Source organism: Epinephelus fuscoguttatus, linkage group LG15, assembly GCF_011397635.1.
Source record: "Epinephelus fuscoguttatus linkage group LG15, E.fuscoguttatus.final_Chr_v1".
Lineage (NCBI taxonomy): Eukaryota > Metazoa > Chordata > Actinopteri > Perciformes > Serranidae > Epinephelus > Epinephelus fuscoguttatus.
The window spans coordinates 31587634-31601245 of NC_064766.1; the positions used below are offsets into that span (position 1 = coordinate 31587634).

At 40.4% G+C, this 13612-nt stretch overlaps 2 protein-coding genes across 5 annotated transcripts in view; one reads left to right on the forward strand and one right to left on the reverse strand.

Moving 5' to 3' along the window:
* pax3a (paired box 3a) overlaps window positions 1-13612 on the forward strand; it is a 41651-nt gene that overhangs the window by 6319 nt on the left and 21720 nt on the right. For 3 of the 4 annotated variants that reach the window (XM_049597917.1, XM_049597919.1, XM_049597918.1), the window contains one exon: window positions 12996-13231. In XM_049597917.1, coding sequence (XP_049453874.1) covers window positions 13094-13231 — 138 coding nt within the window. In that variant the 5' untranslated portion in view covers window positions 12996-13093. Of the gene's footprint in view, window positions 1-10420; window positions 12450-12995; window positions 13232-13612 lie in introns of those variants that run through there. The other variant, XM_049597916.1, reaches the window with a different exon arrangement.
* On the reverse strand, window positions 1707-10377 carry LOC125901906 (E3 ubiquitin-protein ligase RNF186-like). The gene has a single exon (XM_049597921.1). It carries the CDS (start codon window positions 2638-2640, stop codon window positions 1996-1998), a length of 645 nt encoding a protein of 214 aa, XP_049453878.1. The 5' UTR covers window positions 2641-10377; the 3' UTR covers window positions 1707-1995.

Sequence of the window (13612 nt, forward strand, 5' to 3'; positions counted from 1 at the left end):
AATCAGTCACATACAGTACACATATACGCCTGCCTGCACTGTAGCTCCAAGGCACCTTCTGAAATCTGTCATTTCAGCGCAGGAAACAAGTGTGGGAGGAGAGAAAGGGGAGGATGCGCTGTAATGATCAGTTTTCCTATCATTCAAGTCAGTATCTTGAATCTGCTAATGTGTCCATTAGCAAGACAATCAAAGTGCTGTTTAAATGATTTGAAGCCTTCGGTGTCAGCGTTTTATATGACATGCCTGTACACACCATCACAGTTGCATTTGACTCAAACAAGAAGTGCATTCCCTTTAAAGAGGGTAAACATAAAGAATATAAAGTTGCGTACAAAAGGTGCATTCTGGAAAAAAAGCAAACAATATGCTGCGTACCATTGACCTCAAAGGTCAGGGGTCAGAGCTGGGGATGGCATCACACCCAAGTTGATCGTTGAAGCCCCAGACTCCCTCAACTAAGGATTGGATAGACGTAGTCCATCAAATAAATACAGTGGAGAAATTGACATATTCCCTCTGAATACAACAAGATAAATTCACCAATATATCAGGGTTAGGGTGGCTCAACTTTATCAAACCCCAAAGACCAGACTTTGTGTGAGACTTCTGTGCATATTTTGAATACTGCCACTCTTCCCATTTGTTTTTTGTACCAGCATTTAATGCCTGTGAAATGAGCCCGGTTTCACTCTGAAGTAGTCACATCCAGTGCTTGGGCAGTGACTTGCAGCATCAGAAACCAACAAGAAAAGGTGTCCTTTAACATCAGTATGATACACGACCAGTTGCTGTTATAGTTTAACAGTGCCTGGAGGCGTCATTGGGAAACGCAGCGGGACAAGGATGAAAGTTAAGGGGTGGTGGATGGGTCCAACAAGCCCCAACTTTCACCCGAGAGAGCGGTGTTCGCGTCCCGTAAGATTCTAAAGTCAAACCCTGTTGTTTTTTCCTAAACCTAACCATGTGCTTTTTGTTGCCTGAACCCAACTACGTGTTTGTTGTTGGAGGGAAAAAACATCAATTTTTTGGTGACATACTGACGTAGTGTGTTTATTTTGAAAGAGACTGTATGTAAACGTAAAATCCCTGTGAAAACAGAAGTGTATCTTGAAGCAAGAGATCCTAACACGGTGTCCTAGAACGTCAACAACCAACACACCCAGGGTCCCTTGGACCAGCGTATGTGGACGTAGAAAGTCCATGACCAAAACGTCAATATGTGATGTGGTCAGAGTGTGAATGTGTTGGTTTTTGTTGCCTAAACCTATCCACGTTTTTGTTGTTGAAGGAAAAAAAAAAAGTCAATTCACGTTGGTTGTTGACGTTTCTGGGACACCGTGTCAATTTCTACTTGTTACGTGCATTGTCTTCTTTCAAAATACACTTCCGTTTTCACACGAAATTTTATGTTACATACTTTCTCTTTCAAAATAAAAGCACTACGTCCGTACATTATCGCGAATTGCCGTTTTTTTCCTTGAACAACAACAACGTGTGGTTAGGTTTAGGAAAAAAGAACAGGGTTTGGCTTTAGAATCTTACGGGACATGAACATCGCTCTCTTGGGTGAGAGTCTGTGTTTGTTAACTTTCGTCCTTGTCCCGCTGTGTTTCCCAGACGCCAACAGCGCTATTAAACTATAATGGCAACAGGCCGCGCATTATGCTAACCTTAAAGGGCGCCTTTTCTTGTTGGCTTCTGATGCCACAAGTCACTGCCCAAGCGCCGGTTTTTGATGACTTTGGACCTGAGATCGGCTCGACGAGAAGGATCTCGATAAATTCTTATTTTGAAATTTTATTATGTTTTCCTACGTTTGTAAACAAAATAACAAGTGTGAAATACTCCTTCAGGTAAATAGAGATGGCTGTCCAGTGGAATGTGACGTCATTTATAGTAACAAACACTGACATTTATAAGGATGTCCGAGCACATTAAAATAAACAGATTTCCCGTTTATGATACTGACCAGGCTGAATTTGTGCCAGAGCGTCACATTATATTAGAGGTGAAGGAACTCAAGTTGCTCGCCTCAGTTTCCGGTCGGTACTTCAACATGCACATTAACCAGGTGAGAATGAGCGAGAACAGGGCGAGGACACTGGCGACAAACAGACAGATGGGACCGACGGGCCACGGAGCGTGATTGAAGTTATGCACAAAGATGAGGCCCAGGAACAAAAGCACCACCATGGACAGGAAGGAGAAGATGGCGCACACGCAGCCGCTCGCGAACGCAACTAGTTTGCAAGTCTCACAGTTGCTCTCCTGTGACGGGGATGGAGACATGCCCGGGACATCTGTGTGTGACAGGTCCGCAGGCTCCTGCTTCTTAAGCGGGAGCGACTCAGTCAACGTGCGGTCGTCCGGGAGGTTGTGAACACGGTACTCCGGCACCGGAGTCCGGTGGCGACACACGGGGCAGCCGATCCTCCATCCTCGACCCTCCAGGGAGTGCAGAGCCTCGAGACACTCCTGGCAGAAGGTGTGGGAGCAGCCCAGCACTTTGGGAGTGTGGCGGTCCAAGTCGAAGCAGTTGTAGCATATCTTGCACTCGTATTCCTCACCGGGGAGCGAGTCGGTCACGTCAGGTGGAGCTGAGCCACAGTCGCCTCCTGTGCTGCCCGCCTCCGCCATGTTCCGTCTATGTGGGCTGCAGAAACAGCTTTATTCAACCACAATGTCCATTTGCATGAAGGACCAGGAGCATACTGTGGAGTGTTTCCGGATGGGAAAATGCCCGGATGGTAATAAAACGTTGTAAAGTGATAATAAAAAAAAAAAATCCGATGTGAGTCAGCCCTGTCAGCTGTTGTGCCTTCATCCGGTTGTGTGATCACAGACTTGTTGCGTAACGGGCACGGGGCACAACATGGCACTCTATAGGCTCGATCCAGATCATATTACCAGTGCTAAACCCAGTTCAGTGCAGAAACCTCCAGCAGATAGACTTGTTCAAATTGACTTCCCAACCTGTGTCACAACTGTGGGCCATATAAAGTGGATTTAATAGACACTACAGAACACTGTGGGTTTGTTGTGTCCCTTTGCTTTTCAGCACCACGGACCGTGGACAGCGCCGAGCAGTGCGATCAGCAGTGACACCCTCAGCTGCAGCTCAGAGGAGAAGCAAGGGGACATACATGTTAAAGTCCAGTCAATCTGACCCAAAAATGGTCCCAAAATAGGAGAAATTGCAATAGTAATGTTCCACAGTTAGTCCTAATACCCTCCTGCATCATATATTAAAAGTATACCTTCATGGATTTAGTGGACAATCTTTTTTCAAGGTAAAAAGCAAAGTTTTTAGTACACATATCCCACATATTTGGTGCCTTTTATTAAGTTTTTGGCATCAATCTTTTAAATAAAACATCTTTTAAGAGGATATTCTGAGGTATTATACCTGTATTTGAAGTACAACTACCCAACAACCATTTTATTTGGCCAAATTTTTATATTTCATATCTATAAGTTGTAAGTTTTAGAGTTATGCAGGGGACTGTAGTGCAGGGGAGGTGAAGGTTTGGGTCGACGTGGAGATATAGAGTCTTATTGTCATCATCTTATTTCTTCAATCACTTAAAACAGTTTATTAAATTGTAGAAAAAACGCAAAAGCAGTATGAAATGCTGCACCTCATGATGACGCACCAGAAAAAGACATTCTGTACGTCTTATAATGATAATAACAAATTTTATTTATATAGCACCTCAAAAACACAGTTACAAAGTGCCGTACAGTAAAACTGAACACAATTAAAACTAAAATCAAGATAATAAATGGGCATTAAAATCAGTAAGATAGCAAGACAGCTCAGATAAAGTCAGGATGTGCTTTCCGATAGAAGTATGTTTTCAGGAGAGACTTAGATGAAGCCAGTGACTCATACAGCCTTATATCCTCAGGCGGGTCGTTCCAGAGTTCGGGGCCCTGGTGGCAAAAGCTGTGTCCCCTTTGGTCCTCAGTCTGGACTCTGGGACAAGCAAAGGACCTCTGCTCGAGGATCTCAAACTACGTAAAGGTTCATAAGGGACTAACAGGTCTGAAATGTAATCTGGAGCCAAGCCATGAAGAGTCTTAAAAGTAATTAAAGAGGCTGAAACTGGTGTGATGTGGTCATGCTCCCTGGTTTTGGTTGAAAGCTTTGCGGCTGAGTTCTGAACAGTCTGAAGTTGTTGCAAGTTTTTTTTTTGATAGATGGAATAGGATACACATGCGGTGCAATCGTGGAAACTTTTATTTGTTTGTGGTTGAAAACATTATGGGAAATCGGTGGTGATCGTGTTTTATGGGTCCAGATCAGAATTTACATGAATTGGTACTGCCCAGGATGGCAAATTCTAGTTTGGTATGCCCTTCTCAAGAGGCAGCTTAGACGCAGATATCAGCCTTCAATGGCACCAACAGCTAAACCAAAGTCCTGTTTCAAGTTTGGTCCCATTTAAGGTCTGAGTGCTGATATGCTTCATGGTTTTCATGGACAAATAAATCTACATGTGCAGAAAATTGAATGTTAATATGCTTTATAACCTAATTTTACGGACTTTTCTGACTTTGTTTTGATTCAGAAAAAGGTCATTTTTGGGTAAGGGTACAACCTAATTGCACATAAACATTCAGGGCAGGTCATATCTGATGGTAACATCCTGAAAAACTAATGCTTAGACATATATGAAAATATAATGTTAAGAAGCACTTCTTTGTGTAATGCAGCGACATTTCAAGCCCTGAATTTACCTTGATTTACTAAGTACATAATGGTATACTTTTAAAATTAAAATTTGAATGTCCCAAGAGATCACAAAACCTTGAATGATTACTATTGCAATTTTCCTGGGTCAAACCACAGATTGACTGGAATATAAGGGCTCAGATTGAAATAAATAAAGGGTCTACAGCAGGGATGTCAAACTCATGTTAGTTCATCGGCCCGTATCGGCCCATTTTTAACTGGCCGGGACCAGTAAAACAATTGCATAATAACCTACAGTGTAGGTTTAGTGTAAAGAAGTCCATTCTGAAAATCATCAGCATAAACCACTGCATGCTGAACTGAATTATTGTGATTTTGTTAAGAGCAAACAATGGCTTCTTCAGGTTCGCTCAACAGAATCACATGAGCACTGACAGGTGTGCTAAATATACACAGGTCACATGACTGATTATCACAGTTATTTCACTTTTCATTCTCAATATTTTTGTTCTTCAAAAACAATTGTCAAAAGATCATTTTCAGTTCATCCAAAAAGCATTACATAGATCAAAAAACAAAGCAGGATTCATAAAGAATACAAGACTTACAAGAATAATATGCAACTTAACCTCATCCCATTATGTAGATGATTGAGATGAAGATTTTATGAAGAGAGATTGACTGCAGGTCCTACTTCTGTCCCTCTACTTTGTTAGACTCAACGAGGGAGTGACAGGGAAATGACAAGGGACCTGTGGGCTCAAATATAAGTTAATATTTATATCACAGAAAAGGACTCAAATCCTGTGTTTCAATAAGTCTATTTTGAAAATGTTCATCCATATACAAAACAAATGATAAACAGCTCGCGATATATAGACTACTCACTTTCCTTACATTGACTTTTTCTCATAATTTACTGTATGTTTGACACCCCTGGTCTGCAGCATATGTGTGTCAGGAAAAAAATCTTCATGGTAAATCAAAGGCGAGTGACCAAGGGTGTAGGTTTGGTTTCAACATCATGGGGGACACATATGAGTGGGCAGTCTTGTATGCACCAATTCATGGTGGAAATGTCTTTATTTCGGGCGTCAGGTGACAGTTCAAAATCTGATATTATAATGGAACTTAATGCAGTAACGCTCTCTAGTATTCTGTATTGCTTTCAAATATTTATCCTCCTGTAGATCAGCTTTTTCATTTAATTTTATCTCTGCTGAGTCAACACACACGGACATGTTTTACCTGGTCAAACTCCTTTTGTTGGGGGAAGTAACCTTAAAATGTGCATGTAGCAGCTGTTCACGTCAATGATGCACGACTTAATTTATAAATTAATTTATAAGCCCCTGGACTTTAATAGCAGCATGGTGGTGCAGTGGTTAGCATTGTCACTTCACAGCAAGAGGGCTCCTGGTTCGAACCTGGGGTTGAGGGTTCGAACCTGGTGTGGGGAGGCCCCTCTGTGTGGAGACTCTATGTTCTCCCTGTGTCAGCGTGGGTTTTCTCTGGGTACTCCGGTTTCCTCCCACAGTCCAAAGACATGCAGGTTAATTGGTGACTCTAGATTGGCCGTAGGTGTGTGTTAGCCCTGCAATAGTCTGACGACCTGTCCAGCTAGGATAGGCTACATTGCATTGTATGTTTTCTTATTGTGCAAACCATTCTCATGTGTTAGTTACCATTTCCTGGTGCAGGCTATTTTTCAGGACATTTTTAACATATTCTGCTTTTAAAAAGTGACGGGGACAGAATTGGACATGTCAAAAAGCGGTGGCAACATGTCCTTGGCACCTCAGTGTAAATGGCACATATGACTCCCATGAAGGCTAAATTTAAAATCAGAATCAGAATCATTCAACCTTTATTTAACCAGAAAAACCTCTACAGAATAAGATCAGTCTGTATGTTTGATCTGCTAACTTCCAAAGATGGATCATTTGCTGCAGGGCAGGCATTTATTTTTGTTTAAAAAAAATCTTGACTGAGTTTTTCAAGATTTAGGCTGCCCCATATGAACAGTTTTTGCCTCTGTTTGACCTTTTGACATTGTTGGAAGCATCTATTTAATGCCTGTATCCAAACCAGAAATAAACCACATTCATGTTACATTTAGATGTGCCTTTAGGGGCCATGAAACATACTTTGAAATAGTCTTGTCAAAGCAAAAATAACCTCAGAGTCTGATTCATCTGCTGGAAAATCAATCCATTAATGAGGGGATTAAGTCATCATCAAGTAGTGTGACACCTTTCCTCTGTCAGACAGCCTAATGGTGGATTTTGACCCGATGGTGCAAAGACAACATGCTGTAACAGCATCCTGAAGTCATGCACAGAGAGAAATTTTCATGACATGAAGTTATCTGTCTTTAGAGGACTCCACTGTTGGTGGAGAAAATGCAGTTGGTGGGTTTCATGGTGTCAGAGGCCTCATGCTGTATGACATGTAGGATGTGTCCCCATCAGCTGAGCTAACACGTGCCCTCTAGTGGCTGAATGTATGTGTGCATGTTTGTACAGTGACGGTAGGTTTGGGAAGTAGCAGATTGAGTCTAACTGGATTACAGTCACATACAATTACATGCAATTAATCACATTTTGACAGTGTAGTAACTGTAATGAGTTACAGCTATTGAAAACAGTAATCAGATTTAAGATGCTTTTGGTACATTTGGCCTCCTTTAAAAGGTAAACTGGGACAGAGAGGTGGGGATACAGAGGATGCTGTCCTCATGTTATTATCATATGTTAATGAGGGAATTAATGCAGTAGGTTGTTTTGCTCTACATATCTATAAGTAAAATAATTCACAGGTAATCAAATTAATGTTAATTTAGATCTTTTAAGGAAGGTCCAATTTTTTCCTATAATAGAGCAGGACTGCAACTAATGATTACTTGTCAGTTAATCTGTCAGTTATTTGCACAATAAATCAATGAGTGGTTTGGTGTATAAAATGTCAGGAAATGGTTAAAAAATGATGATTAGTGTTTCCCAAAGCCCAAGATGATGTCCTTTAATGTCTTGTTTCGTCCACAACCCAAAAATACTCAGTTTATTGTCAGAGAGAAGTAAAAAAAACCCACAGATTATTCATGTTTAAAAAGCTAGAAACAACATTTTTCAACCTTTCTGTCTTTACAAATTACTCAAATTAATTGACTATTAAATTGCCAATTATTTTAGTAGATGACTACGAATATATATTTTTTTATTAATCGTTGTATCAAGATATTTGACTTTTTTTCCTATTATATATTTAAAAAGCAAAACCTAAGGACATAAAATGTGTGAAAATATTGACTTTACTTAATTTCAGACACTTTCAGCAAAGGACAGGATTGTGTCATACATAGTTTGTGATTTTGCATAATACACAGCCATTTCTACATCACATATCTATCATACACAGTTGCACACTTCCTCTTTACATAATATTGTACTGAATATGTCTCACATCTGAAATATGTTTTTGCTTTTATCAGACTGTATCCAGTTTCTCTGCTGAAGTATGAAATCCACTTCAAGGTGTTGTCACAACACCAGATACAATGTCCCTTACACACACACATGCTGAAGCAAAGGCCTAGTGTATTGTAGGACAGATAAGAATCTTTACAGGCGGCAATGCTGTATGTTCATCATGGGACCATTAACTACTAGCTGACTATATTCACTCCTTATTTGCCGCACTATTAAAGTAACCCCGCTCGCCCAGAGGCTGTATGGTTAACAAATGCTCTGCCTCTCTTTTTCTTTCCTCCCTCTCACCTGGGTGCACCTTAAGGATCTTTGTTATGATAACCACACTCAGTTTGAGCTCCCCACTGAAGTGTTGTGGGTCATATGTATTTGATAAGATCAAACACAGCAGAAAAACAGTACCTCTTTTAGGAGGTACCTTGTAACAGTAACATCCCAAGGCTACTAATCACAGAGTAGATTTCCTTATTCCGAAGATGCTTATCTAAATGTCGGCCAGCCTGCCCACTCCTCTAATCTGTTTCTCCTATTTCACACAGTGTCCACTCTGTTGTCTTTGTGATGCAGAGTTCTTTTGAGTGGTCTCTGAGCTGCTGCAGGCTAATGAAGACAAAATATAACTGGTGATATATCACAAAGAGCAATTAAAATCAGATGCAGTCCAATTATCCTTGAAAGGCCTCATATAGACACACTCCCTGCTCACATCTATCCCGCGAACATGAAACATGCATTAAGATTTAATACGTAAAGAAATAATCTCATATGGCATTTACACCAAACATCATAAACGGAAAACTTGTTTAATGGTGGCTTCATTCCAACAAATACAGTGTTGTACCGCAGCTTTATTTAGGAACTGTTTGTGCAGCATGTGGCGAAGAAATAGTATAGTGCACTATTTCCAAATCTGTGTTTAGAATATTGCAAGAAAGAAAGAATTGGCAGAGGTTATCATGCTCTGTGTCAAAGCCTTGACTATAATTAGAGCACTGTGGGCGACTGCAGTGTAGAAACAGATATCCAAAAGTCCCTCACAGCAGTGGCATGATTCTCTCAAGACTCATAAAGGTGACGCACACCGTTTTACAGCAGTTATTTTCACACACTAAAAACCTCTATAAAACCCCAATTAATAATGCAGATGAGGGTTGTCTACTGTGTCATTCTGCTCGCCACAGTAAGCTACTTCTCTGAGGAATGCATGACTGACTATTTTAATTTTAAGAATGAGTTTAAGCCTCTTAGTTCAGCTGTTTACACATGTGGAGATAATCACTGTGATGATCTGATTGCCCACAAACATCTGTCTATATGTGATGTGATGGTGTTTATCATGAATACTGAGCAGTGTTGTAAGTCTGGAGATTTTTCCAGTGGTGACGCCGACCTTATCGCTGCAGGGCCACAGCCAAGATCAGAGCTGCCTAAGGGTTATAAGGCTATTAGACTAGTTTTATCTTTAGTGGACGCAGAGCTAATTATTCTGCTTTTTCCCCCAGTGTGTACGGTTTCAGAAATACAGCCTCGAAAGCCCCTGGCTTATTCCGCGCGTACGCCTGGTAAATTCAACACACCATTTCTTTTCGGGGCCATTTTGTGCTTTATTTTTGATGCATTTTGTGCAGCACCACAGCACCACCGCATTTCTGACTCAGCTTACCCCACTAACTGATTTGACACGGTAGATCCAATATCCTTTTCATGATAGTCAAACTTTAGTATGATAACTTTCTCCCCCCCCCCCTCACCTCCCCATTCCTTCTTTTATGGACATATAATGTTTCCACATGTTCTCTGTCCACTGCGCCTCTCACATGAAGTCTTACAGGAGGAATAAAACTATATTGGGCCACATGCTGTGGGACACTGGGACAGAAAGACGACGTTCCAGCTGTAACAGTGGAATTAGAAGAAAACATGGATACACAAATGTCATTTGCAAACAGAAATCTGTCACAACAGCTGGCGTCTTCATTCTCTACATGAGCTTGTGACAATAATCTTTTATTAATCATTGTTTTTTTAGACAACAAAGCAGCAAGTATTGACAAATCTGCTGGTGATCAATGAATTCCCTCCCGGAGTGTCAACCCTGGCATCAATGTGTCTCAGAGAGGTCATGACTATCCAGTCACTCATGGCATGCAGGCTGAGGAGGCCTCTGAACACACTCAGACAATATATGGTCTTATTCCTGAGGGGGGGTGGGGGGGTGTATCGGTCTGTTAAACACGCCTAATTATCATAATTATCACAACTCTACAAGCTTCAGAAAAGTCAAATGATCCCTCATGTGGTTCCGTGTGTCCATAATCGACCATTTGCACGGATGTGTTACACTGCCGTGTGGCCGAGCCACGGGGCCGCGCTGCACCTATTGTTCAAGTCATGAGCTGCTGCGTGGGGTGTGGTGGAACTCATGGAAAAAATAGATCCTGCTCTCCACGCTGAGGATCCACCGCATCCACGCCATTTTTTCCTCTCATGACCATTGTGTGTGTGTGTGTGTGTGTGTGTGTGTGTGTGTGTGTGTGTGTGTGTGTGTGAGCGAAAATCTGCTTTCTACACTTTTGATGAATAACACAAATTTAAAAAATAGACACTTCCTCTTTCAAACTTTTTACCACCCAAATTTACCTGACGTAATGATCATAATATAATGCCATGATTATAATAATAGTATTAATAACAGGCCTGATAATAATGATAATAGCAAACATATCATACAAGACTTAATATTTAATTCTATGAGGCGTTTAATATGGGCCTTTTAAATAAATGTCATTGCTATCTTTATAATATTCTTTATAATACACTCACCTGTTGCAGTCTCGTTTCATCACGGGTATGTGAGGTATTTCTTGCATCCGTTGACAGACCGGGGAATATTCGTGTAATTAAAACTGAAATCGATGGGGAACATTCTTCCAAACGCACCTTGAATGCATCACATTAAGGCAGCTCTACAATTAAATATCGCTGTATAAAATCCCGACAGCTGATCATTTTTTTAGTCTGTTAAATTCCATAGATTTCAATTGTTTCATTTGATTTGTAATTTACAAAGAGTTAATAATAATAATAAAAAAACATGTAGGCTTAGAAATGTTGACAACCAAAGCTCCTACTTTCAATAATAATAATAATAATAATGATCATAACAATAAAATAATAATAATAATGTCCGTAACAAGAATTATTATATTTTGTATTTTATTTTATTTTATTTATTTAACAGGGAAAGTACAGCTATAAACTAATTGTCATCCGTATAGTCCCTGGGCAGGAAACAATAATTTCTCTGCTAAAAAACACTATGATATAAAAAACCCCACACAATTACATAATTTATTTAAATTTATTCATCTATTTAAGGGACATTTTGTGTGTATATGTGTGCATGTGTGTGTGACTCTCGTCACTGTAAACATGCTTTATAAGAACGTTTATATTGCAGATAACTTATTTTATTCACTAGTTAAAGCTTTAAATGACATAAGTGTTTCTTTTTTTTTTCTATTGTCCAACATAAGGTAGTAGTTTTGTTTGTTTTATACTGTATATTATCAGCCTTACATAATTAAACTTTCCTATAATACTCCCAGCAGTGTCCTGACGCCTCACACTTTCATCAGAGGCTGGGAAACATAATCACATGTATCCTCGTTATTTACATATTTTCATCACTAGTTGTGCCACTTGGTGAAAAGTTTGGTAGCTGAAACTTGTGACACCACAATCTGACCCCGTGAGGTCAACCCAGACAGAAGGGGAGCTCCTGCCGTCCAATCACAGAGCTCCCCCAGCCCCTCAACGTCCGGGTCTTCGCCCAATCAGGGGACGCAGCGCGGAGTCAGAGGGGACAGCGACCACAGATAAAATGTTTGACTTGCATCCATCTCTCTCAAACCATCCTCTGAATGCTCGCAGGACTGTTAGCGACCTGCACTTTGATTTAACCCCTCAGCTCAGCCCTCAGCGGCCGCTGGATACCTGTCAACACTCCTGCAGAGGACTTCCAGAGTCTCTGTCGAGGCAACCTGTTACTGAAGGAGAAGCGCTGCGGCTGTAGAGAAGGCGAAATATTACAGCAGACTAAAGTTTTGTGGGATTAAAAGCGACAAAACAAAGGCAGCTTCGTTTTAAAGAGTTCCCTGACAGAAAGTCAGGAGTCATGACAGCGCTTGCAGGAGGTTTACCGAGAATGATGAGACCGACTCCTCACCAGAACTACCCGCGGGGAGGATACTCTCTGGAGGGTAAGACACCACCAGTTGCTGCTCACAGTCTGGAGGAAATTCAACTTTTCCAGAGCTTCAGTAAAGCTGACAAAGTGGAGTTTTTAAAGGCTTTAAACACGCAAAAATATTACAATTAATTGTGTATTTAATCTTGTTGTAGTTTAAGTTTTAATTGTAGTTTTAAAAGAAAAAATAGACCGGGTTAAGTCTATTTCCAGGAGCAATACAATGTGCTTTTTTAATATTAATTTTATATATTAAGGCTGTTTTTTACTGTGATTTTTATGCCTTACTTTGTCACATTAATTAGGCAGGACATACCTGATCATTTTTGGAAATAAAATTATTTTTGCAGAAATTTTCTTTTTTTTTCCAGGACTGAATATTTAGCCTACAACATCAGTCTTTCATTTCCATATTTATTCAGACTTTAAAAGTGTAACTGCTCGTAGATGATATCCAACTTGTCAGTGAGTTGTTTGTCGTCAATAAAAAATAACTTTTTTAATATATAAAACAAACACAAAGTCTACAAGATATTAAACTTCCTGCCCTGCTGTCCAGTCTCCACTCCGTTAGGACAGGGTCGGGTCAACCAGCTCGGTGGTGTCTTCATAAACGGCAGACCTCTCCCCAACCACATCCGCCACAAAATCGTGGAGATGGCCCATCACGGTGTCCGGCCGTGCGTCATCTCCCGACAGCTGCGCGTGTCCCACGGATGCGTCTCCAAAATCCTGTGCCGGTACCAGGAGACAGGCTCCATCAGGCCGGGGGCCATCGGAGGCAGCAAGCCAAAGGTGAGAGACATACGGCCTAAATTTAGAAAGACAATTTATATGAAATTTTAGAGAAGAGCCAGGTTGGTGTGCGATTTTAATTTTTTATCTTGCAGAGAAATCTAATTTTAAATGGGTACAACTCACACTTTTGGATTTAAAACAGAGGCTAAATCATCTATAATTAAAACAATTAATCCAAAAAGTATTTGGAGACATAATGCAACTTGAACAAGTCCTGTTCCAAGCTAAATATTCTTTTGAATTACTTTGTCACGACTTTATATTTTGCATCCACACTCTTAAATTCAGCAAATAATTAAATTTAATCTCGCCTGTAATGGAGGCCTTGGATCTAAACTTTAAATAAAGTGACTAAATGTTCTTCTCTTCTTCTCCCAT